General features: G+C 48.2%; 5 protein-coding genes across 5 annotated transcripts; 4 read left to right on the plus strand and 1 right to left on the minus strand.

The window, feature by feature from the left end:
- Positions 1–54: 54 nt before the first annotated feature.
- Positions 55–7,738, plus strand: GIQ15_04711 (dipeptidyl aminopeptidase; the record flags this gene model as incomplete). Its single annotated transcript, XM_033552128.1, has 13 exons — positions 55–149; positions 201–315; positions 371–600; positions 663–1,523; positions 1,962–2,007; positions 2,070–2,124; positions 2,191–2,264; positions 2,330–2,493; positions 2,553–3,941; positions 4,014–4,222; positions 4,769–7,222; positions 7,292–7,561; positions 7,623–7,738. The coding sequence occupies 13 exons, from the start codon at positions 55–57 to the stop codon at positions 7,736–7,738; spliced, it is 6,078 nt and encodes a 2,025-aa protein (XP_033405858.1).
- Positions 7,739–10,255: 2,517 nt separating this feature from the next.
- Positions 10,256–12,924, plus strand: GIQ15_04712 (uncharacterized protein; the record flags this gene model as incomplete). The annotated part of the gene is made up of 3 exons (XM_033552129.1): positions 10,256–10,669; positions 11,175–11,937; positions 12,182–12,924. 3 exons carry the CDS (start codon positions 10,256–10,258, stop codon positions 12,922–12,924), a joined length of 1,920 nt encoding a protein of 639 aa, XP_033405859.1.
- Positions 12,925–21,452: 8,528 nt separating this feature from the next.
- On the plus strand, positions 21,453–22,547 carry GIQ15_04713 (uncharacterized protein; the record flags this gene model as incomplete). Its single annotated transcript, XM_033552130.1, has 2 exons — positions 21,453–22,003; positions 22,085–22,547. 2 exons carry the CDS (start codon positions 21,453–21,455, stop codon positions 22,545–22,547), a joined length of 1,014 nt encoding a protein of 337 aa, XP_033405860.1.
- Positions 22,548–22,822: 275 nt separating this feature from the next.
- Positions 22,823–24,259, minus strand: GIQ15_04714 (uncharacterized protein; the record flags this gene model as incomplete). Its single annotated transcript, XM_033552131.1, has 4 exons — positions 22,823–23,577; positions 23,638–23,789; positions 23,834–23,982; positions 24,038–24,259. The coding sequence occupies 4 exons, from the start codon at positions 24,257–24,259 to the stop codon at positions 22,823–22,825; spliced, it is 1,278 nt and encodes a 425-aa protein (XP_033405861.1).
- A 744-nt stretch (positions 24,260–25,003) lies between these two features.
- GIQ15_04715 (TPR domain-containing protein) lies at positions 25,004–26,032 on the plus strand (the record flags this gene model as incomplete). The annotated part of the gene is made up of 1 exon (XM_033552132.1): positions 25,004–26,032. The coding sequence occupies one exon, from the start codon at positions 25,004–25,006 to the stop codon at positions 26,030–26,032; it is 1,029 nt and encodes a 342-aa protein (XP_033405862.1).
- Positions 26,033–26,268: the final 236 nt, after the last annotated feature.

Below are 26,268 nucleotides of genomic sequence, written 5' to 3' on the forward strand. Positions count from 1 at the left end.
CCTCGATCCCGTTCATTTTACGCCGGTCTCGTTCCTGACCATCACAACGTCAACATGCCCAGCGCCACGGGCCAGAACTGGGAGAAGTACAAGAAGAATTTTGCCGACGATGACGAGCCCGAGAAGAAGATAACGCCGTTGACGGATGAGTTAGTCTACCTGGCCGCTGTTTGATGATAGATGTGCTAACCTCTGTGAAGGGATATCCAGGTCCTGAAAACGTACGGCGCCGCCCCATATGCTGCTGCGATAAAGAAGCTCGAGAAACAGATCAAGGACAAACAAGCAAGCGTAAATGAGAAGATAGGGGTTAAAGTATGTGCTGCCGCTATGGTCCTTGCTATGACTTTGGTTACTCATTCTCTTCTAGGAGTCCGACACAGGGCTGGCACCACCACATCTCTGGGATGTTGCGGCAGATAGGCAGCGGATGGCGGAAGAGCAGCCTCTACAAGTTGCTCGGTGTACAAAGATTATTCAGGATGAAAAGGACGCCGACAAGAGCAAATATGTCATCAACGTGAAGCAGATCGCCAAGTTTGTAGTAAACTTGGGTGAACGTGTCAGTCCTACAGATATCGAAGAGGGAATGCGAGTAGGGTAAGTTAGAGAGTGGTGCCAATATGCGTGTCTATTTACTAATAACAATAACCGCTCAACAGTGTCGACCGGAATAAGTACCAAATTCTCCTACCGCTGCCTCCAAAGATCGATCCCAGTGTTACGATGATGACGGTTGAAGATAAACCTGATGTTACATACGGCGATGTTGGAGGAAGTAAAGAACAGATCGAAAAACTCAGAGAAGTTGTAGAGATGCCACTTCTATCACCTGAGCGATTTGTTGGCCTTGGAATAGACCCTCCCAAGGGAGCTCTGCTCTATGGACCTCCAGGAACCGGAAAGACTCTTTGCGCGCGAGCAGTGGCGAACCGAACGGACGCAACATTTATTCGTGTTATTGGCAGTGAGCTTGTTCAGAAATATGTCGGCGAAGGTGCTAGGATGGTGAGGGAGCTTTTCGAGATGGCCCGGACCAAGAAGGCGTGCATTATCTTCTTCGACGAAATCGATGCTATTGGCGGTGCTCGTTTCGACGACGGTGCTGGCGGTGACAACGAGGTCCAGAGAACTATGTTGGAACTGATCACACAGCTGGACGGTTTCGACTCTAGAGGAAACATCAAGGTTATGTTTGCCACCAACAGACCGTCGACTCTCGACCCTGCCCTGATGAGACCCGGCCGTATTGATCGAAAGATCGAATTCTCTCTTCCCGATCTAGATGGACGTGCTAATATTCTGCGAATTCACGCTAAGAGCATGTCGGTGGAGCGTGACATAAGATGGGAGCTCATCTCACGATTATGTCCCAACTCGACCGGTGCCGAGCTGCGCAGTGTTGCTACCGAAGCGGGCATGTTCGCCATCAGGGCACGCCGCAAGGTCGCAACCGAGAAGGACTTTTTGGCCGCCGTGGACAAGGTCATCAAGGGTAACCTGAAATTCAACTCCACGGCCACGTACATGCAATACAACTAAACATCACCCTCTCCTTTGAACTTCCGGCCGGGGCGTGGATTGGATGGGGTACCGCGGATTTGAATGGTGCGTCCGCATCAACATGTTATACTACTGTTCATTAAATAGAAGCACTTAGCGTTTCTCTTCCCTGGCACATCCTATCTGTCTTTTGTAGTTATATAGTTTTATGCCTTGCCTTCAGGAACATCGATATCACGTGCCATGGATCGGGCTAAATCGGGTAAGCTGACCGATAGACGGCCTCTGATTGGCTGGACGAGCCTCGGGATGAGGGTGCTTATATAAGCTTTCGTTTTGCAGCCAACTTCGCACCTGGAAGAAACTCGCCCAGCATCGAAACATTGAAGCATTCCATACTCGCCCACCCATCAATTCACTCATTGCAGTCTCGCACATAACTCTGCTGGCTGGAGTAGCATCATGAGCTTCAGTGGTCTCCGGAGCATCGCTCCGACACGTCAGGTAGGGCTTCCCGTTCGGGTTGTTGATCTTGTGTCCAGCCTACTGACCACGCTGGATCGCAGTTCACTCGGGCTCTACGGGACCAGAAGAGGTATTTCTCGCAAACTCGCACTGCAGGTATGTGTCCTCGTCGGATTGTCGCAGTCATTTGAACTCGAATTGACCGAATTTCCAACTTTGCAGCTCGAATCATCGCCAGTCAGCCTCTACGCGCGAAGGAAGCTTCTCCCTTCGTCTCACAGAAATACCCCGTCATCGTACGTCTAGACGCCCAATTGGAATATATTCTACCTCTGTGGGACGCTCCGCCTGACATTTATAGGACCATGAATTCGATGCTGTCGTCGTAGGTGCTGGTGGTGCCGGTCTGCGAGCGGCTTTCGGTCTCGCAGAAGCCGGCTTCAACACCGCGTGTGTCACAAAGCTCTTCCCCACAAGAAGTCACACAGTTGCTGCCCAGGGAGGTATAAACGCTGCGCTTGGAAAGTATGTTGATCCGTTTTATGTATATATCTGAGCTGAGATTTGCTAACAATCTCTCCCAGCATGCACAAAGATGACTGGAGATGGCACATGTACGATACCGTGAAGGGATCCGACTGGCTTGGTGACCAAGACGCTATTCATTACATGACCAGAGAAGCCCCCCAGAGTGTTATCGAACTCGAGGGCTACGGTTGCCCCTTCTCTCGAACTGAGGACGGACGTATCTACCAGCGAGCTTTCGGTGGACAGTCGCAAGATTTCGGAAAAGGTGGCCAGGCTTATCGATGCTGTGCCGCTGCTGACAGAACTGGCCATGCCCTTCTCCACACTCTCTATGGTCAATCCCTCCGCCACAACGCCAACTACTTCATCGAATACTTCGCCATGGATCTACTCATGGAAGACGGTGAATGTAAGGGAATCATTGCCTATAACCAGGAGGATGGTACTCTCCACCGATTCCGCGCCCACCACACCGTTCTAGCCACCGGTGGATACGGCCGAGCCTACTTCAGCTGTACTTCCGCCCATACCTGCACTGGTGACGGTATGGCTATGGTTGCTCGTGCTGGACTCCCCAACCAGGATTTGGAATTCGTTCAGTTCCATCCTACTGGTATCTACGGTGCTGGATGTCTTATCACCGAGGGTTCCCGAGGTGAGGGTGGTTACCTACTCAACTCCAACGGTGAACGATTCATGGAGAAATATGCCCCAACCGCCAAGGATTTGGCCAGTCGTGACGTCGTCTCCCGATCCATGACAATGGAAATCCGTGAGGGACGTGGTGTCGGCCCGGATAAGGACCACATCTACCTTCAACTTAGCCATCTTCCCGCTGAAATTCTCCACGAGCGTCTCCCCGGTATTTCCGAAACCGCCTCTATCTTCGCTGGTGTCGATGTTACCAAACAGCCAATTCCTGTCCTCCCAACTGTCCACTACAACATGGGTGGTATCCCAACTAAATACACCGGAGAAGTCATCACCATCGACGAGAGTGGCAATGACAAGATTGTTCCTGGTCTGTATGCTTGTGGTGAAGCCGCCTGTGTTTCCGTCCATGGTGCCAACCGTCTTGGAGCCAACTCTCTCCTCGATCTTATCGTTTTTGGCCGTGCTGTCTCTCATACCGTCAGGGATAAGGCATCTCCTGGAGCTCCACACAAGGAGATCAGTGCTGACGCTGGTGCTGAGTCTATTGCCGCCCTTGACAAAGCCAGAACTGCTGATGGATCCAAATCTACCTTCGAGATCAGAAACGCTATGCAGAGAACTATGCAGACTGACGTCAGCGTTTTCAGAACTCAGGAAAGTTTGGACGAGGGTGTTGCTAAGATCAACGAGGTTGATAAAACCTACGCCGATGTTGCTATCAAGGACCGCAGCATGATCTGGAACTCCGACCTTGTTGAGACTTTGGAATTGAGGAACCTGTTGACTTGCGCGTAAGTTTCTATCTCACATCCAGCTCATGGCCCGTTTAACTCTCTTTCATATATGCTTACCAAAACCTCTAGTACCCAAACCGCAACCGCCGCAGCCAACCGTAAGGAATCTCGTGGGGCCCATGCTCGCGAGGATTACCCCGAACGAGACGACAAGAACTGGATGAAGCATACCCTTACCTTCCAAAAGGAGCCCCATGGTAAGGTCGACCTCACATACCGTGCTGTTACCGGAACCACTCTCGACGAGGCCGAATGCAAGGCTGTTCCACCATTCAAGCGTACATACTAGACACGTCTAGTGGAGAATCAACCCTTAGCAGGTGATGTTCCCCGGTTATATACACCGAAACTCGGCGAGGGGAGGACTTCGGTGACGGAGAATTTCTATTCAGACACTACCTGTATATAACACATTGATTGCATCTTGTCATTTTGAAGTGGCATCTTTTCCTACCGCGTTCCTACCACCGCATTGTACCCTATTTCCATTGTTATTTTTCCCACCCGTTCTTGGCGCTTTTCCTTAATATAGCAATGCAAACTATTCCATAATCCAATCCTACCCCCATACTTATATATCAATAACATCTTAGAAGTATCATTATGAGTAAAAGTCCGGGGAAACGCATAAACTCTATCTATTGATCCTCCTGCCAAGCGTTCCCTATTTCCATCCAGCCAATGACTGGCCCAAACTGTTGGAGCTTCCAAGGTTACAGACTACAACAGCCTTTCAACTCGCCATATGTTGGTATAACGACCTCCTCACCAAGGCTCTTTGATGCGCGGAAGTGGAAGAGCAGAGATATGATTTGATCCGTTAGACGTTGTTTATAATACTGTGCTGCGATCGCAAACGGATCAGTGGGAGGCTCCCGAGAGGCCAGACAAGATGGGATCCGATAACCGCATCAACGACGAAGAAGTCATTCCACTCACGGGCCGCGGACGAGGCTCTCGAGACTCGATCGATTCGTCTTCAACGGCTTCCATATCACTTACCCTCGTCGACGACGCCAGTCACACGGCTGCAGGACCGTCCAAACCAGCAGACAAGCGAGGTGGTCAGGCAGGAGACAGATACAAGAATGAGAAATACCGCGATGATGATGACGAGGAGGAAGGCTTAGGAGAAGATGATTACATTCCATCAGGCGGGAAGCATACACAGCGGAGAACACAAATAGCATTCTGGCTGCTCGTGGCACTCTGTGTTGGTGGTTGGGCCGTGGCCTTTATATTCTTCATTGCATCCCCAAGCCATAGCGGAAATGCAGCAGATAAAAACCCCGGTGGCTCAGGAGGCCATATCACCGTACCTGCTGGTCCATACGACCGCGCCAAAATTACACTGGATGACGTTCTAAACCAGGCATGGGTGCCTGTTGAACATACGATATCATGGATTGCTGGGCCCAAGGGAGAAGATGGGTTGCTGTTGCAGAAAAGTGAGGGAGGGATTGGACCGTATCTTCATGTGGAAGACGTCCGGAATTTCCATGGCATGCAGGCAAACAACAAGTCAATTACGCTGATGAAGGACTCGATGTTCTTTTATGACGACGAACCCATCACTCCCGATCAGATTTGGCCATCACCAGATATGAAAACCGTGCTTGTCATGTCAAGGGAAAAGAAGAACTGGAGGCATTCTTACACTGGATTATACTGGCTGTTTGATGTCAAGACCCAGAAGGCCCAACCTCTTGACCCAGAAGCACCCAAGAAGAGAATACAGCTTGCTTCTTGGTCCCCAACCTCTGATGCTGTTGCTTTTACAAGGGATAATAATATGTTCCTCAGAAACCTCACTTCAAAGACTGTCAAACGTATCACAACTGATGGAGGGGCAGACCTATTCTACGGAATACCCGACTGGGTATATGAAGAGGAGGTTTTTGAAGGAAACAGTGCCACATGGTGGTCACTTGACGGGAAGTATATTTCATTCCTCCGTACAAACGAGACAATGGTCCCAGAGTTTCCTGTAGACTTCTATCTTTCGAAACCACCGGGCTATACCTCACCACCAGATGAAGAAGCGTACCCATACGTCCAACAAATTAAATACCCCAAAGCTGGCGCGCCAAACCCTATAGTCAACCTTCAGTTTCATGATGTCGAACGCGGAGATACTTTCTCGGTTGAGGTGAAGGATAACTTCATAGATGACGACAAAATTATAGTGGAAGTCATTCCCGCCTCTGGAGGGAAAATGTTGGTCCGAGAAACAAACCGTGAAAGCGACATCGTCAAGGTGACCATCATCGATTCGACTAAGCGAGAGGGCAAAATAGTCCGATCGGACAACATTGGTGAAATTGATGGTGGGTGGGTTGAGCCATCACACACCACAAGGTATATACCCTCTGATCCGGCTGCTGGCCGAACAGATGATGGGTATATCGACACTGTTATACATGAAGGCTATAACCACCTTGCATATTTCACACCGTTGGAAAACCCTAAGCCGAAGTTGCTCACCTCTGGAAATTGGGAGGTTGTTGATGCCCCTTCAGCCGTTGACCTCAAGAATAACGTTGTATATTTTGTTACTACTAAGGAGAGTCCGATCGACAGGCACGTATACAGCGTGAAACTCGACGGCTCGGAGCTTCAGCAACTCAAAAATACTGAAAAATCTGCATACTATGATGTTTCATTCTCTAATGGTGCCGGCTACATGCTATTGAAATACCAGGGACCCAATATTCCAATGCAGAAGATTATCAGTTCTCCTAGCAATGAAGACAACTATGCGGAAATCATCGAGGAAAACAAGAATCTGGCTAGGCTTTCGAATGAATTTGCTCTACCCTCGCTGCACTACTCAACGATTAAAGTTGACGGATTTGCATTGCCTGTTGTCGAGCGACGGCCCGCAAACTTTAACGAGACGAAAAAATACCCCGTTCTTTTCCAGTTGTACGGAGGTCCTGGATCCCAAAAGGTTAGCAAAAAATTCGCCGTTGATTTTCAGTCCTACGTTGCTTCCAACCTAGGCTACATCGTCGTCACTGTCGACGGCAGGGGCACCGGGTTCAACGGTCGAAAATTTAGATGCATAGTACGAGGAAACCTTGGTTACTATGAAGCCCATGACCAAATTCAAACCGCTAAGGAATGGGGCAAAAAACACTACGTTGACAAGACTCGAATGGCAATATGGGGTTGGAGTTACGGCGGGTTCATGACATTGAAAACTCTTGAACAAGATGCGGGGGAAACTTTCCAGTATGGTATGGCGGTGGCTCCAGTGACGGACTGGCGATATTATGGTAAGGACCTTTACATCCAAACGAGCCCGTTCAACCTACTTTGTTCCAGACAATCTAATTTTTATGTAGACTCCATATACACGGAACGTTACATGCATATGCCACAGCATAACAAGGAAGGATATGACAATTCATCAATATCAAATACGACTTCTTTATCGCAAACTAGCCGATTTTTGATAATGCATGGTTCGGCGGATGACAACGTCCATTTCCAAAACTCTCTCACACTGTTGGATAAATTTGACCTTATGGGTGTGAACAATTACGATGTTCATGTATTCCCGGATTCAAATCACGGAATCTACTTCCATCATGCATACAAGATGGTTCATCAACGTAAGGACTCTATTCTATTTTCCCCAATAGCGATTGTCATTAACCATTGTTTCTCCCATAGGTCTTTCTGACTGGCTTGTCAATGCTTTTAACGGGGAGTGGGAGAGGGTTCGCGACCCTAAGCCTAAGCCATCAGTGATCAAGCGTGCGATACGTCAATTGTTACATTTTGGATAAGTATAGATCTATCTTTTTAGGATGAGTTGTTTTGAATATCTCAAGCCCCAGGTAGTTATTGATATATTGCTATATTCGCATATTCGCCCCCTTTTTTTCTTGCAAGGCGCTCTCGGATTCCAGTGGTTAGTGTAAGAATTGGAATATGATACGACAGAATTGTTTTAAATGCGTGAGCGGGCTGTGGTTATAAATCTACTCCGTAGAAATACACATACATTTATTATTCAAGCTCTTTTTTTTGTTAACGATGCAATTTTATTCTGTATACCATTTGAGGTAGGGTGGGCCAGCGAGTTGGCCGATGAGTTAGGCCCAACTAGTCCCAACGACGCTTTGACAAGCCATTGAGCCCATATTGACTGACGGATAGCCCATGAGCTAAGTGGTACTCAGGCCAAGTACATTGGTTTATCTATACCTAGTCTAGTATCATGCATTGAGTGAGTGCATGCTGTACAGTAGATTAGTTACTCCGTCCAGAGTATATGTTTTGCTTTCTCAAGTGCAGCTGGGATACGTTTCCCATAGAATTCGACAGGCCGCTTCATTTCATACGCCGATAGGGAGAAATAGGTCTTTAGTACGGACTCTGTAGCAAAAAAAAAAAAAAAAAAACGCTCTGATCCTACCCGTAGCTATCTGATCGCACTGTGAGACCGAAATTAGGCCGGACCACGTTAAATCTGCAACAGGCCGTTGTGGGTAATCCTTGGGAGTGATCAGCCCGGTTTGAAATGTTTAACTAGCGTTTTCATAATTAGTTTTTTGATACAACTAGCAAGCTGAGCTGTTTTCGAGGTATCATAAACCATAGCTACCCAAGTCATGTATCAAAAGTTAAGCGGGTCTATTGATATAGGGAGTAGCGAGGCGGCTCTCTATATAAGAGGAGCCGAGCATATCGGATGAGCAGGAGTAAGTTGCGCATTTGGTTCCGCACCAACCTCTGTAGTAAAAGGATCAATCCTCATGCACAGCTACAGCTGCTTGAGCCAACCCCGCAACAGCTAGTGTGGGGGTTCACAGATCAGCCATAAGGAGACCTTGTGGAATCCCCTATCCATTGCAGCACGAGGGCCCGTGAGCGAATAGAGACCAGGGGCTGCGAGATGCAGGTTCGCCTAAAATAGGAGGAATGGAACGCGGGAAGCTGAAGGTATCAGAGCGTGTTTTATGATAGGCTGACGAGGACGTTGCTGACCAGGGTTGCACCTTTCAAATTGATATCAGGCTGCCTAATGCAAGAATTGCAGGAGATTTGAAAACAACCCCATCAGCATGAGGTATCTGCAGCGGTACTCCGTATAGTACACCAATCATCTTGATTGAAAAACAAAATGCAATGCACTTGCGGGAGGGGAGATCAAACCCCGATGAAATTTGCCTCATAGAATCCAAACTTGGGTACCCTATGCGTATCAATTGCAAGTCTTGCTTGGGAGTAAGCGTTGCTGTGGGGAATGCAAGACATCGGGCACACATCGACCGAAGGCAGCTCCTCAGGCATGCAGCCATAGCATCATCGAGTATTTACTGCGTGGCTAGTGCACTCGCTACACACTTGCACCAGCTGACTCCATCTCGTTCCCCGGGTATGTTGCGGGTTTTATGAGGCTTTTCAGGATCCGCGTGGTCAAGGTGGTTTTCCGCTTCATAACCCGAGACATTTCGGGCTGTTTCCGTATGATAACCAGGTTCTATCAAGATTTGGTGTATCCGTGACTTGAGAGGCTTTACGGAGTACCCAGCTCACAGTTGTTTTTCCTCGTTGTTACGGGAGAGTAACTGTGCAAATACCCACACTGAGAAAGCTGCAGCCACATCCTGTGAGACCTTGGGGTGTTGGATTATATAAGGGAAGGTGAAGATTCCATTGCCTTGTGGCATATATTCCAGAGTTTGGTAGGTAGCTGGGGAATCGTAGTCTTAAGGCCAACAGATTGCTCGCTAAACAACTCGTGCGAGGTGGATAAGCTAAGCTAACCGTAGACATTTAGACAAGTCAGAGAACGAGCAGACGCCGCTACTGTGCATTGAATCTGTAACCCTTCATGATGGGAGGGTACTTCGCGGTCTTGGTGTTCATGTCATGGTATGGAGTAAATAGTCCGACTTCTAGGAGTTGGGGGACTATAAAAGGTCCTAACAAACGAGTTAGTTACTGAGAAACTCGTAGGTAAAGAGCCTGAAGGCCTATAACGCGTAGCATCTTACGTATATAACATTCTGCGTCGTGTCGTGGAGTGAAGGAGGCCAATTAAATATGCGAGTTCCCACTAGGGGGCGGATTAAATAAATCGCCTCGTCAGCTTCACCGTCACTCATCCTCATCTCCTCAACAACAAGAAAGAAACCAGTGTCAGCCCGCAAAAACGACGAACAGAAGTCAGAATTCGCTTGAAGGGTGATATAATACGCCTCCAGGTAAAGCTGTAGCCGAAAAGAAACCCCGTGACGGCCATCGGTACTTCCCTGCCCGCATAAATTTCGCCGCAGAGCAAGTACCATCCCAAAATGGCATCAACAACGTCCTCGCCTCCAACGTACAAAGTCGACTCCTTTCATCCCGCCGTCCTCTCTCACTTGGAACGTATCTATGAATCACTGAAGTCACAGGGACAGGCTCGTACTGCTCCAGATGGCGGGAATACTACTCCATCAGCTCATTTCCTGCAGGTCATCCAGCAAGACCGGCACTGCAAGGACAGTGAAACTCCCGGTCACCAGCAGGATGGTGTACTCAACAGCCTCTCTAGCTTCCTTACATACATGTCGACTGCGACGGCGATACCGCAGTTTTCAGACACCGCGGCGTATGAAGAAGACCTGTCGTTCCCCATGCCCAATTACTTCATTAACTCAAGCCACAACACCTACTTGACTGGCAACCAGCTGTACAGCGAGGCCAGCACGGAGGTGTATAAGAATGTACGTGGCTGAATTTCCTTAATTTTTCGTCCAGTTATTTCTTTTTCCTGGGGTTTATAAGGTATGGTCCATGTCGATCTGCAACCCCCATTTGATACCCGCCTAGGGGGAGGGATATATGTGCATAAATATTCAGCATGGAATATTCTGTCTGTCAACGAGTCAGCAGGGAACATACGGAGTATTCCTCGCATAATACGACCTTGAGCTTCGGACCTTGAGCGAAAGTTAAATAGCTGCTATATGCGCCAGAAAGAGACCAAAGCGCTAGTGGTGACAATAGCAGGCTGAAGATCAAATCCGGTGATAGTTGCTGCACTTGTTTTATGTATTTTCTTTTTTACGTACTCCGTATGGTGGTTCTCTACTCCGTACTGCACCGTGCGCTGATTTCCATGTCTATCTGTTCTTTGGTTTCCTCATTGGGACATACCCAGGCTATCATGCACTGCAAAACTATAGCCCGCAATTACTTATCGCATCTGGATAGCTAATTGTCAGCCAGGTTCTACTCGATGGCTGTAGATGCCTCGAAATTGATGTTTGGGATGGCGAATTGGATTCCTCCAGCTCTGAATCTGAGGATAGCTCAGCTGGTAGCCATAAGGAAAAAAATAAAAAGAGCCACGAAAGGCTTCGAAAGGAGAGCAGCACCGGACGATTCAGTCTATCATCGCTCTCAGACCGTCTTGATAAACTCAGTGCCAAAAACGCACCTGACCCGACCCCAGCTAAGGTCCCATCTTCAAATTCCATACGCCCTGAGCCCCGGGTGTTCCATGGACATACGTTAACTAAAGAAGTTACCTTCCGCGACGTATGTTACACCATCCGTGATAATGCGTTTGTGACTAGCGACCTACCGGTGATCGTCAGCCTTGAGGTGCACACTTCTCATGAGCAACAGGAGGTGATGGTCGAAATTATGACAGAGGCGTGGAAAGGCCTACTTGTGGAATTTACGCCAGAGATGGAGGTTCAGCTTGGCAAGGGGGACCTCCACCATCTGTCCAGCCCAGGCTCTCTCAAGAACAAAATCCTTATCAAGGTGAAATGGGTATCTCCCAATAAAGAAGATACCCCGCCCACCGAAGGCTGCATTGAGGTTGTCGGCCTCAGGGCCGTTGGGAGTGCAGACGATGGAACTCAGAATAAGGTAATAGCTGGACAGTCGTCAACCAAAACAAAGCCTCAAAAGATTATTCAATCCCTTAGCCGACTCGGGATATTCACGCGCGGTTATACTTTTAACGACTTTTCGCAACCTGGTAAGCCTCACTTTAGTTTAATTTTAGCCCTTCTCCCGTCTCCCGTTCCCCGTACCTGGTGCATTGGCCATTTGCCAGGCCATATTGAAATGACGGGCGAAAAACAAAAGAGAGCTATTGGCTTGCATTGGCCTGTAGCTTGAGGAGATGAGAAGATGGAAAGGATGATCGTCGTGTCAAAAACACATACTTTCTACAAAGAAGAAACCCGTTCTTGATACTATGCTTACATATATTCTCACAGAGGCAAAACTACCACACCACATATTTTCGCTCTCAGAGGCTGCGGTGAAAGGCGCCCATGAGAAAGAACGTCGAGCATTATTCGACCACAACAAAGACTTCATGATGCGTACCTATCCATCTGGGATGCGAGTAGATTCCTCAAACTTAGACCCATCTTTTGCCTGGCGTCAAGGAATTCAGGTGGTCGCTCTAAACTGGCAGCGGTGCGACAAAGGAATGATGCTTAACAAAGGGATGTTCGCAGGAAGTGGGGGATGGGCACTCAAACCCCCAGAATATCGCGGATCGACTGGACGCAGCAGCTCGATCGATTCATCGTCGCAAGAGCCGGTGACCTCCGTCGTCAATGAAGGTAATAGCAAGGGCGTGCAGGCAAGTATGAAGTTCCGACGCACAGTGAATTTGTCTATTGAAATATATGCAGGACAGAACATAATGGCTGGGGATGGGAAGTCGAACCCCAAAAGTTTCCACCCATATGTAGCCTGTCATTTGCATGTTGAGCGACCGAAGGACAGCATCCATGCTACCGGCAAGGATTATGACAGCAGCGACCCCAAATACAAATGTCGAACTAAAACCTGCAGTGGCGCCGATCCGGACTTTGGAGGCCAAGTCCTCCAATTCCCAAGCGCTCCTGGCATCCTTGAGGAGCTCTCTTTCGTCAGGTTAGTGAAATTTCAACCAATCATCCCTTCCACCACCCGAATCGCATACAAAACCAGCGCCGCATCACTTTGAGAGACTTAATATGTAGGCGTTTGTCATCCGTCATCATCTCCACCTGTCTTTGTGATTCCTTTTTATGGCTGCATCACCTGGTGACTTGCTCCGTATACATATCCAAATGGAAGAGGATAGCTGAGCCGGTATCCTAAGCCGTGCCAGAAAGCCGCAGTGGTCTCTCTGCTGCATAAGAAAAGCACCACTAACTCTCCCATCCATCTCACCTACTTTCCTCTTTGGGTTTCGAGCAAACATTGATTGTCATCAACATCAAACTTGCGTATACTCCGATTCTCATTCCCTTCCCTTCCTCCAAAGCCACACTAACCCCCACCCCGCCATATCGCCCACCTTCCTTTTTTTTTCTTCAGCCCACATATTGTTCTATTTTGAACTGACAATCCTACCATCTCGTCACTCATCGGTTTCCCCCGCTAACCGATATCCCTTGGCAGATTCAAGATCAAAGACGACGAAATTGGCATCGACGAATTAGCGGCATGGGCCTGTATAAGGCTAGATCGCCTACGTCAAGGTTTCCGGCTCATTCGGTTATTTGGTGCCAATGGGAAACCAACCGACGGAATTCTTCTTGTTCGGATATCGAAGCGCGAGGAGTGATTCATTAATTATCACATTGCTCTCTCCTAATCAGGGTGGTAGCCAGTAAAAGCCTGTTAGATGGCATAGTGCCTTCAAGCTTGCTTCTCGTCGGCCGATTCTACGAGTATTATGGAGGTGCTACTTTTCATTCTCGCATTACACTTGGTTACCACATTCTTGTGATAACTATATAGAATGGAGCCAATATATATAGCCGCTGCATAGTACGGATACTTCACTCTTCCGAGAGGGCGCCGTACATATACATGATGTTAGTGTACAACTTGCAGTAATGCATGCTTTGGATGTATGCGTGAATTGTATCCCTGGTTCCGTCGCAGCGGTTGATCGAAGGTGGATACCGCTCTTCCTTGCGCAGGGTATAACACGATCGTATACTTCGTACACAAGCGACACCCAAGGGACATCGTATCCCTACACGCTATTTCCGCGTGCTTCACGTTTTAAGACCGGCTAGGATCAGGTGTGGGAACAGAACGCCGAATTACGGATTCAGGCGTATCTCAAGCTTTCAGCTACTGGCTATAGGGTGCGGTGGGGGTACATGGATGTGAAGAGGGCATGCATCTCATTGTTTCAAGCCACAGCCTGGGTCGAATAACCTCCAGGCCGATTCATTGCATGAACCGTACGGAGTATGTTTCCATGCCGAGGGTTGAAACGCTCCAACTGGTCGACAAAACACCATATCGGATTTGCCTTCCCGGAGTAAACAGGAAGCGAAAATAGGCTAGAATAGCTTAAATCCATCGGCCTCTTGGCCTTCTGCCATGATATGATATGGGTACGTTAGATGTCGGTCTGTCTCCTCCGTATACTGCGCGGCAACCTTTTTCAGAAGAGCAGACCCGCTCTCCAAAGCGACGGTACTTGGGGAAGGCAAAGGGCCACTGAGGTAAAAATATTAAAAAAAATTTAAAAAATCTTATCCTTGGACCTTTCTTGGCTCGTCCACTAACTTTTTGGTGTGATGCTGCGCCGCTTGACTATCAAAGACTGTCCCTCTGTAAAACTATGGTTCACCATCGACCACCCACCCCTAAGGGCCCAATAAGGGGTGCTTGCTCGGCTCAAGTTGAACAGGTTCGAGGTGTTAAATGTATGTATAACCGTCGCATACTGCTACGCGGGTCATCTCAGCATGTTTTGTGTGTGTGTGTGCGCTCCATTCTCCGTAAATAGTCACAAAATAATATTGATGTGAGATATACTTATTTAGGCGTGGGTGGCGAGAAGGTGCTGTGGGGAGCTCCCTGGCTTCTCAGACTTGATCGCGGGACGAAATACCCATCGGTCACACTTGCGTAAACCCCATAGGGACATCCTCGCGTGAAAAGGGGGTTGATCCAGATGCCTTATTTGGGTAATATATACCAATTGCTGGGATGGTCCCGAAGGATGCCGTATCAAACTGGTTGCATCTTCGTCTTCTCAATTTTTTTTTCGCTTTCCCTTTTTTTTCTCTTGGGAATGCTAAATATGTAGGCTAAGGACGCAGGGTTTGGCCATCCCTGACTCGAGCTGTCACATTTCGCTCGTGCCACCCTCGTCATTATGCGGCAGGCCGTTAGCCGCTAATGATTCTGACTGGTGGATTGCCCCATGTGAGGTCGCACTAGGTGTGGGCCATCATTATTGATCGATCAAGATGCAGAGGGCCTGCGTGAGCGTTATTCTTGGAGGGCAGTTTCCGTGTGTCATAATTAATGTCATTTGCTCCCTTGATGCAAACTGGATTGAAAACAAAGGAGCGGAGCTGGTTGGAGGGCTATCATGCTCCGTGCTCCGTACACATCCTTGAACAGAAATCTGGAACGTAGGAGAGGGATCCAGGGTAGGCAAATGTGACGAAGAGGCGAGAATCACGTATAGTGTCATATTAGCCTAGTTTCATTCGTGGATTCGAAACCATTTTTTCCCATAACGGCACCCCGTATGTCCGAACTTGTCCTGGATACGGAATAGTCGGGTCCCCGTCCCTCTGGCCTTCAGCTTGATGCTAGACAGCTCAGGTGATTGAAACCGCCAGAGTGTCGTCATCCGACTTGGAACGGTTTGATACTCGTGGGGAAGCGCCGAGCTCAGCGTAGCTAGTGGAGCGGATGAGGGGCGAGTCAACAGGCACTCTTGGAGGCACAGCTTAGGACCAGAGAGGCGAACGGGCGGTGATAGTACGGCATACAGGGGACAGAAGCATATCTTGGGATGGGCCCCACAGGACCAGGATTGGCCATTTCGGCCCTGAATATGCTGACTTACTTGATAGTAGCGCTTGTTGTTTTTTGAAGAATTTAATTATCATCAGCGTCAGCCATTCGAATCCACAGGGCGTCGACGCTAGGGAGAGTATCTGTCTCTCTCCAGTGGGTTTCGTGGCGGCCTGAAGTTAGATTCGGGGGAGGATTGGGGGGTAGTTTATGACAACTCATCTGTATGAAGGTATCCCGATGTATCCCAAGGAAAGCAGCCGAAGATCGAAGGAAACAACCCCAACGCTGGTAAAAACGGCCGTGCTGTACGTGTATGCTTGTGAAGAATGGACGAAGAGCTGCGATTCGCTCCGTTTGCCTGGAGATATTGGACATCCAATAGATTGGATAGTAGCAATGTTGGGACCGTCGCCCGAGCTAAACCAATTTTCTGACATCACATCGCAAAATTAACCTTGTGCATGTCGGCAAATGTATCAGTACCCATCGGTCCCTTGTTGGTAGCGTCGATCGTGGAGCCCGCAGAGGTAAAATAGTACATACCGCGAACTTGGGGAAATTGGTGGGTATCACAGATATAAAGCTCGCCTGCCTCCGCATCCCAAGGTATCATGTTTCTTTGACGAAGGCAAAAAAAAATTCCAAGTTGATAATATAAGGAAAATTCCAACCGCATCCTACTGCCATTCAAAAACGACAAAATCAATAATACACCACGCACACCACAGATATTCTTTCAGTCATAACGCCATTGAGCCCACCCTCTGTCACCGCCCATCGATCACAAAAGAAGAGGTCGTCTATTGAGAACATCTGCTGTCGGTAGCTGTTCAAGGAATTGCACACTGAGAGAAGAAGGGCGGAAGCGTCGAACACACACACTGGGATTGCGGGAACCCACGGGTTTGGAGGAATAGCATCATCGATATCACAGGAAAACAGTTGTTAAAATGGTGGCAATCGCTCGTCTCAGACCAGTTGGCAACTCTGCCAGACAGACTCACATTCAATCACAATCCCGGACCCGGAATCATATGTCTCCAGTAAGTTTTCTTTGGCGCTTTAATCGGTATCCGACCATGTACTAACGAAAGTTGTCTAGATGCCAGGAGTCCTCTGTCCCAGCTGCAAGTCAAACGGAGAAGATACATGGGTTATCCCCGGGAAAAACTGCCATGTATGTGGCACGTCGTGTTGAGAATCCGAGGTATGCTTATGTCCTGGGAGCAACAACGAAGCTCCCCTGATTTCAGAAGTGAAGCATAGAATGGGCATGGAGCTCACGGCGGACTAGACACAATTTCGGGCTCGAAGAGGCAGTTCAATTTTAGACGACATGAGAGGCACAAGTTGTTGACAACCTGATGGTTAATCGATTCGAGCTCAGAGGATAATGGGACTAAAAGATGGGAAGATTGAGACTTTCGTTTCGGACAAATCAAATCAGGCTACTGGCCCCTGGCGCTTTATGGGATAGCAGGGAGTGCGAGAAGAAGACTCGCGAAGAATATTTTGGTGGAGATGGTGCTGCATTTCACAGGCGGAGGATAAAATTCCTACTTACCCCCTATATCTTGCATCCATGTATGATTAATATGATCGTTGGCGTCGTGTTGCGTTCCTTGTTGACAAGGGAAATGAAGGCAATGGCGATAAATTTCATCCGTTTTCAAGTGGACTCTTTCAGGCGCAATATGGTGGCCTTTTCCAGCTGCATCATTCTTGACTCGCGGGTACAGGAGCGTCTTGGTTGCCGTTGGCATATAACGCGTCCACCACGTCCTGAAGGCGGTACGCTGCGCATATTGGCTCCATGAGGACACAATATGCGTGAAAGGATCTGAATGAAGGGTATCTATCAGCCATCTCCGCCGTTGAGGTGGTAAGCCGGTGAACAAGCACGACCAATGGCAACTTCGTTACCATATAAACAGCCCTTATCATCTCAGCCTTCGACCTCAAACGGGTAAATATATGCTCTCTCGCTCGGCAACTAACCCAGTTATAAAACTAAAGGAGAGAGCCACACCTAGATTTCGGGATACCAGTCCCTGGTTAGAGATAGATAAGCCCATGGGTGCACGAAGGCTGCTGCTCGCTTGTGGCGTGGGGGGTATGTTGTAGATATCGTCGAGAGAGGGATGGTTGGAATCCGCGTCTAGTTAACAAAGCAGACAGCTCAGATCTGAAACTCGCACACTTACTCGATTGCTAAACCTTCGGCATAGAAGAGAGTCGTGAAAGAAGAAGATCTTTGCCAGAAGCTCCCCGCAACCTTTTGCTGGGGTGCTCCTTGCATATGCTGGGATTCGAGATAGACGAATAAGCGGCCAGACGAAGCGCAATGTACTAACTATAAAAATAAACTTCATAAACAACTTGTGTAGCTTAACGCGCTGGAAGACAGTAATATAGCAGGTATGAATCCAAATTATTTATATTTTGGCTCGTTTTGACCAAGACAAATTGCCAATATTGCTTCGTCCTTATGTCCCCCTTTATGGAACTAGACTTCAAAATTTGAACAAACCCGTAGAGCTCCGGTTCCAGAGAGTTTCAGTGCACCAAAATGTGCCAATCACCATAACTTGGGGGCCATAGACACAGGACGAACCCCTCACCACATTCACACCACTCTGCTCATGAGGGTTTGATACAGGTCTTCAGCCTTCTTCTACCCCTGTTGGACCTTGGCTTCCATTCAGCTGGACTGCCACAGCTATCAAAAATAGGCTTCTGTGATTACCGTATCCCGTGTCAGTAGGCAGACGGAGGGGGGCCGAGGAATGGGATAGGGCGGAGGTCGGTGCATAACGTTTGTGATAGAGACCCCTAGGCTGGCTGGCCATCTTTAAACGTTCGGTTCTGTAAAGCCGAGACCCCAGTTTAACTTCGCAACTGGTAAATATGTTCCAATAATTTTCACTGAACGATTGACCGGTCAGAGATCCATTCTCAATGTTAGGGTATAGCAAGCGAGATGATTCAAAGCTGCGGGATATATCTGTAGCCAAAGCTGAAGTAGTTGATGATCATGGTGACGACGCAGCAGTCATAAATTTTAAACTGGCCGAGAGACTTAATTATCGGTAGAAGAGACCGGCTGTCTGGGTAGAGTTCCAGGGCCTGGGGGGCACTAAACATGGGTCAATCGTCGGGCATGGGAGGAAATACGCACAACAAGTACCTGGACTTGTATGTATCAGTCATATCAGGGACTCTTGTCGAAGAGGTCTAGAAGTCCGACCTCCCACTCTTTGAATCTCCTTCCAGATGGGGGCAGTACACTGGTACTCCTCTCCAGAACCCCTTTAATACAGTCATATATATCAAGTGGCAAATGGAGTTCTTCCAGCGAAGCGGCTGATGGCATTCCCAGTTCTGGATTTACCAGGGACTGCACGTTTGCAACATGTTGGTAGAACACTTTCAATGCACGCTGCGCCGATATCGCACGAGTTCCACTAGAGGCACTGGCATTGCAGGAGTACCGCACGTCTGTGTTGAAGACCCATACCTATACAAGGAAGTTAGAAATTATATATGCTGGTCGTAACATCGAGGAAACTTCATACCAGTAGTCCATCATTTCGCTGGCTCCCTCCTTCGCCGTTATGGATAGCAAACCGTCTAGCACCTGATCGTTCGATACATTCTAGAAGCTGGGATCCAACAATTACCTCTGCTGGACAAGATTCGAGGAATTGCCTGTTGATAGTAGTGCTCGGAACATTATCTGCCTTCCGTAATATAGAAACATTGGCTTTGAACAGCTCTAGCCCCTGGAGAGAAAAATGTTCTTCACCAACAGGCGCGCTGCAGAATTTGCAACACAGGCTTACAGCATTAGATACCTGGGAAGGCGAATCGCTAGATTGATCTTGGGACGGACGTTCCTTGCCATTCTAAGGTTGAGAGAATATATATATTAGCACCTGAAGATACCGTATGTATCACGCCTTTAGAAATCTCATGTAGGAGTAAATTATCACAAGATATCATCCACATTGCCACCAGCTGTCCCATGTATATGTTGTTCAACAAAAATAAGTCAACATTATTATAACAATAGATTGCAGTGTTGTTTCGACGCATGTATCTCAGACTGTATCTCAAACCGGCCAATGGGTCTCTGGCTAAATTCAATGCATGGAATACGTCTAGATCATCAATATCTTTGGTTTCCACTCCGTCACCTCTCGCAACCCCAAGTTCGCCGGAAATATATATCCAGAGAGCACGAAAGAAAAGAAGGAATGCAAGGAACAATATCACCGCCCATCTCTTGTCAGGCACCGACTACTAGACACGGAGCCTATGTAGGAAGCGAAATTCAAGGAGGGTGATGATATCGTTGCAATACAAGCCACCCAAGCCCCGAGCTCTCTGAACACTCTCCCCGGTGCCCCTGGAGTATGCTCGAAGATTAAGAGTGAATGCCTCTAATATTGGGCTGATTGATCTAGGGCAATTGTATCGGAAACCGGTCCATGGAAGGGCGAGCCGGTCTCCTTCTTGTTGCCCAACAACATTTATGCTTCTCTGATACGCCTGGAGTAGGGGTAATTTGGCGAAAGGAAAGTTCGCAAGGGGCATCTAAAGACAGCATGTTAACGGGGGTAATTTCTTACCGCTCTTTTCACGCCCTGACAGTCACTTTCCGTCATGATGAACGAAGAAACATTGACAAAAATAGTCCCAGGCTCACAAACAACCCGGTTCGTGGCGCCATATCCCTTAGTATGTCCGTTCACGTCTTTGGATGCCTCGCCGCCGTCTTTCTCAGGCACTGGATCAGGCTTATGACAATGCCATAGATCCATCATTTCAGCCCAGTCTGCACTTGGTAAATCCTTCCACACAATGGTCTGGTCGTCACTTGGAGCGAAAAGTGTCCTCGAGCACTCACGGCAGCAAATACGCGTCTGCGGGGTCATACTATTCGCTGACCAAGGGGACTGTGGTGCATGATAATCATCAGGGGTGGCATCTGACAGCGCAGCCGCTTCATCTATTGGAAGGCGGAAGGTGTATTCATTCTCTTTGTCGTGGGGTGCGGAATGGCTCGCTCTCAAGTATTCACGGGACTTTTCAGACACAGTACGAGGGAGCTTAAGAGAGAGAGACTCATTAAGATGTGATACAGTGACAGAGGATCGAGAGGTAGAAAGCGAGAGTTCTGGTGACGGTCCGGGAGGCTCCCTATGAGACGATGTCGAGTTTATAGCTGTAACGAAGAGGCGTATCTGGCGGATATTGGCTAGCAATTCAGCGTACAGTAGCACGCATGGCTCGGAGGAAGTTAACATCGCCACCAAGTTCCATATTCCAGCGTGTCAACGCAGAGATGTTCTTGTCCTGGCTGTAAAGAATGAAGCTGGTTTTGGAGCAAAGGTCGATATGATATGTAGTGCAAACAGAGCATCGCGACCTCAACGCCAAAACATAGAAAAAGGAATATAAAATGCGCTGTGGCTAGGGCGAACAAGGATGTAGAAAATGACTTCAGACTTCGTATAAAGGGACCAGGCAACACAATTCACAATTCCACGCCTTTCCCCTTGTGGGGACAGCTCGAACTCCGCCAGCTGTGGCTAAGCAGCCCGAGACAGCTGCTTCGAGGTGAGGCTCAGGATATATGACTTTATAGCAAAGCCATACCACCATAGTCTCGCAAGCCAAAGGCATTCATTCATTATATTCGCAGCCATGGAGAAATCTGCATCTGCCCTTTCTTTACCCAGTCCCAACGTTCAACGGCGGCCGGTTCCAGCGCCGGTTCAATCCCCTCCCCAAGATGCTCCTCCAGACTATACTGAACCCTCGGCTACCCCCCTTCAGGAGTCATCCAGCTCTCGAGGTCCCGTTATCTCTAATTCTTACCTTCCACCAATAAACTTTGCACAATATCATATTCCCGGGTCGAGTCTGTCAAAAGATGGACTCACTATCACCGTGGCGCCATCAGAACTCAGCTCTAACCCACCGGCATTGACAAAGTTCATAGCACAGCAAGCCGCACTACCACCTAAGCCAGAGGTGCGCATACTCGGTGTCCGAGATATTCCCGGTGATCGCAAGGTTGATTTCGATATCCGGATAAACATGCTGAATCATATAGTTCGAGCTTCTGGGCCGTCTTCATCCTGGAACTATGTGAAGATAGCCGGGAGTCGTTCTACTGGACCATCAGGGGGTACTAATGGAGACATTGCTACATTTGTTGATCGGTTTTGTAGAGATCCGGCTACCAACAAGACGTAAGTAGGAGCTACGGCACATAGAGGGTGTGAGGTGTCGAGACGTAACAAACCAATAGCATCTTACTGACGACACGGTAGCTTCATCCTAACTCGAGAGGTGATCAATTGGAACACTCAGATACTGGAAGGCCGGCTGAGGACCCTAATAGCGTCCCTACGCTACCAAGGCCGCGTTACAATCACTTTTCCAACCACACATTCCCGCATCATCGTTCCGGGGCCCAAAACGAACAATTCGTTCTACACCCAGCTTATATCCTTGTTCAAAGACCCGAAACGATACGATATGGTACGGTCTATATGGCCGTATGCCAACATGGCAGGTTCAGAGACCTCAGAAGACCCCAGACGAGTCTGCGCTGTTCAATCGGAAAACGACTGGTGGGATGAGTGGAAAATGGTGATTGCTACTGCTATACTGGCAGGGAGGCAGGGCTGGCTGTCACTGGACGACTTGGTTGAGTTTGCTATGAGCCCGGTGAGAGAGGTCAAAGTCGGCGGCCACTGGGGTGGGGCAATGGACGTGGAAAGGGCTTACTAGGGGAGTACTTTACCCCAGACTCCTTCATTATACTAGCGAGAAACCTTATGTTTGGTGCTGATGAAGTTGACGGCGTTGGCAGGAGTTAAAAGTACGATATACATAGTCGGTTACTGGTTTTTGGAGTTTAATAGCTTAGATTGCATTATCGGGGTAGTCCGATTGATAACCAGCCCAATTCAATAGATTAATAATTGAGCGAAATATGAGCTGTAGATATACTTCGTATTCCTATATCGAACATCAAATCTGACGGCTTGGGCCGGGTCCATCAATCAGCCAAAGCCACTGAAGCCATTGAACGTCTCGACGAATTGCACAGCAGCCCGCAGGTAAAATTCATCATCTCCCCAGGTTTTAGCGGCCTCCTTGAGGGTCCGAAGAGGCTTGATATAATGAGGTGAGACTGCCATCTCGTTAGTGAGGGCTTGATTATCCACCCAATTCCAGTCCTTCTCCCCAATAGCGTAACGCCCAACATCGTTGATTTTTATTTTCGGCCGCAGCTGAGCAACATAAACAGCTATAGCCAATAGGAACCATTGGCGAAGCAAAGGAAGGTGAAATTTTGCAGGGATCACAGGAATGACAACACGAAGCGCATGGGTCGTCGTTAAAAGATGGGCGAAGAAGAAATCATGCGGTTTCCCCGCATGGCGGGTAATTATCAGCGTCGTAGCAAACTGTTGTATCATGCGGAATTGTTCTGTTGGGCCCATATCTTTGGGATCCCACGCCATCCAATGCTCCAAAAGCAAAGTTTGATGGGTTTTGAATATGTCTTCAACGTTGTTACCTCCCGGGTTCGTAAAAATCCCATCGAATCGCCTATCACCCCGGATTTCTTCGAAGGCTTCAAATAGGGAACTAGTCGTATATCGTTGGGTCATGTTTCTCTGAATGTCCGAGGGTTCGTCGAAGAACTTATGCATGTCGTCATAGCAGCATGAAATCATTGCAAGGGCTTCCATAGCAACCTCACGGCTTGATATTTCGAACGCAAAGCCAAGATGTATGAGTGGATGACCAACTGTGGAAAGAAGCCTTAGAACGATACAAGCGAGGGATACGTATCATATTCAATACTTACACCCAGCAATTAAGGAGTTGATCAGCGGCTTATCGCCAGAACAGAGGTACTCTAGCACCACTGCGTTCCAATCATACCCACGATTTACCAGGACATCCTCAAAGAAATCCAGATAAGCCCTTTGAAACCTGCCAACGAGGTTAGGGGCTTTACTGGCATGTTAAGTTTAACAGATATTCAATAGTTCAGGACTTACTCTCTCTTCCCAAGTGCCAATCTCCAATCTTCAACCTGGCCGATCTCGCCAGGAGAGTCCGCCCAAGGTTCTAGTTCCTTGGATTCCTCTTCATATAGCCTGTCTAGATGCTCTGGGCCTGCGCCAAACAAATATGCCGTAGAGAGAAGCTACTCTAAATGTTAAAGTCCGAACCGAAATATTTGAAAATAAACAGTGGCTCACATGGGGTATATGGTTGTAGAAAGTGAGGTTGTTATATATAATGGAATGGGTGGCATGGTTTAATTTCAAAAGCTGCCTTAAGCGCCTGCCCGGCTTCTCCTCTGCGGCTTCAATATCATGCGTTTGAATGGGTTTGACGTCAACACTTGGTGAACCGTCATTCTTCTGGCCCTTTGACGAAAACCATGAGAATGGCGAAGAAATGGATATCATGGAGTCCATGATAGCGGATATCGCTGGAGTCTTGGATGCCTGTTAGACCAGCGACTTGACTTGATATACAATTCTGAAGGGTGGTTGTAACGACAATATTAATCATACAGGAGCATATACTGACCAGAGAACTTGTGCTATGCTCTGTTCAACTATATCTAGCTGTTCGTCGCCTGGAGGTGGCAGCTTGTTAAGGATCTGGTGAACCAGACAGTGATTGGTTGAACAGTGCGAAATGCTTCGTACAATATATCCGTACGGTTGGTAAGCATATCTTGACACTTTTGGTAGTCTTTTTTCATCTCGACTCCTTGAACAACCAACTGTTATCACGCCCATCACGGAATTTACAGAGACGAACTGCCTGCGTGTATATCAGTGGCCGCACGAACCCTCTGGGTTGCGAGCTGCGCTGGGATATGCTGGTGATGTGCTAGGGAGCGGTCCATCTCCTCTTTTTCGGATCTATGCCGTTGTAATTCTCACATGTATCTTATTTAACTATTCATAACACCAGAGTAGGCAGTACTTGGAATGGCAGAGAGAAGCCGTGCCTTCGTCTGTTCAACCCCTATGGCCCCTATATCTGCATCCTCTGCGGGCGAGTCAGTTCATCTCACCAGTATACGAGCGTGGCTCCTGGAGATCGTCAATAGAGGGGTTATGGCCCAGAGTATAAATATCTATCACAAGAAGCTCACATTTCTTTGTTCTCACCTCTAACTGATCGAAAAACGAGATTCAACGAACAAAATGTCACTTCACGGAAAAAACTACTCTGGTCCTCGAGAAGATGAAGACTCGGAAGAATACATGGCGATACTCCATCAGGCAGAGGAGTTTGAGGATGCCGATGACTGGGAGAAGGCGTGCGAGGCACAGCAACGAGCCGTGAAGTACGCCGAAGAACACTACGGCGATGATTTAAAAGTCAAAAGCGGCCTGGCATACATCTATCGTCAATTGAGTCGTCATCGGGAGGCGGAAGAGTTAGATAGGTTCATCCTCTCGATGCGGCAGCAAATCTTCGGCAGTGACCACGAAGACACGGTAGCGAGCCTCAATAATCTTGCAATCGATTTGAAGGCTCAAGGAGAATATGACGAGTCGCTGGAGCTTGACAAGAGGGCACTCGATATCATGCTTCGTATTGAGGGGGAGGATTCTCAAAGCACGCAGACAAGCATGCACAACCTGGCCAATAGCTACTACAACAACGAGAACTACCAAGCCGCACTCGAACTGCATCAAAGGACATTAGAGCTCCGAAATAAGACTCTTGGTCCGGAGCATTTTCAGACGATTATGACCATGGACCTGCTGGGTAGGGATTATGGTGCCTTGGACAGACTCCAGGACGCTGTAGCCCTTCAGGAGAAAGCCGTGGAAGCTGCCAAAACCCATCTCGGCCCATCCAACCAGACAACAATCAAGTGCAGTCTTAACTTGGCGAGCACTTATGGTCGGCTAAACCAGACCGGCGCTCAGGAGATGCCCGGCGGAAGCTGGGAGTCCAAGTCAATCCGTATTCTTGAAGGCGTGGTAGAGATGCAGCGGCAGGGTCCTGGGGAGGATCATTCAGATACCACTGCCGCTATGAATAATCTGAGCGTGGCATATTTCCGTGCCGGTCGCTTGCAAGAGGCCGTCCCTCTCATGCAGAAAGTTGTCGACTGGAATATGGAGAAAATGGGCCCAGATCACCCCCAAACGAAAGCTGCGTCGGGCAACTTGGACTATGTGTATAGTAAACTTGGTTTGACTCGTGCTTCGGCCTTTTAAGTCTGGAGTCGAATCATTTTTGGATACAAGGCCAAAATGGTCGTTTGTTTATAGCTTGGCCATGTACCCGGAAATTAATAGACCTTCCAACCTTGAACCTAGTCGGGCATATCTATTATAGGCTGAGTTGAAAAGTAGGCATCGAATAGTGACGCGAATTCTCTAGGTATTATACACAAATACTTCTAATATATATATCACAAATAAGGTGAGGAAGGTGTATTATGCCGATCGCT

Source organism: Arthroderma uncinatum, assembly GCF_011692745.1.
Source record: "Arthroderma uncinatum strain CBS 119779 chromosome Unknown scaffold3, whole genome shotgun sequence".
Taxonomy (NCBI): domain Eukaryota; kingdom Fungi; phylum Ascomycota; class Eurotiomycetes; order Onygenales; family Arthrodermataceae; genus Arthroderma; species Arthroderma uncinatum.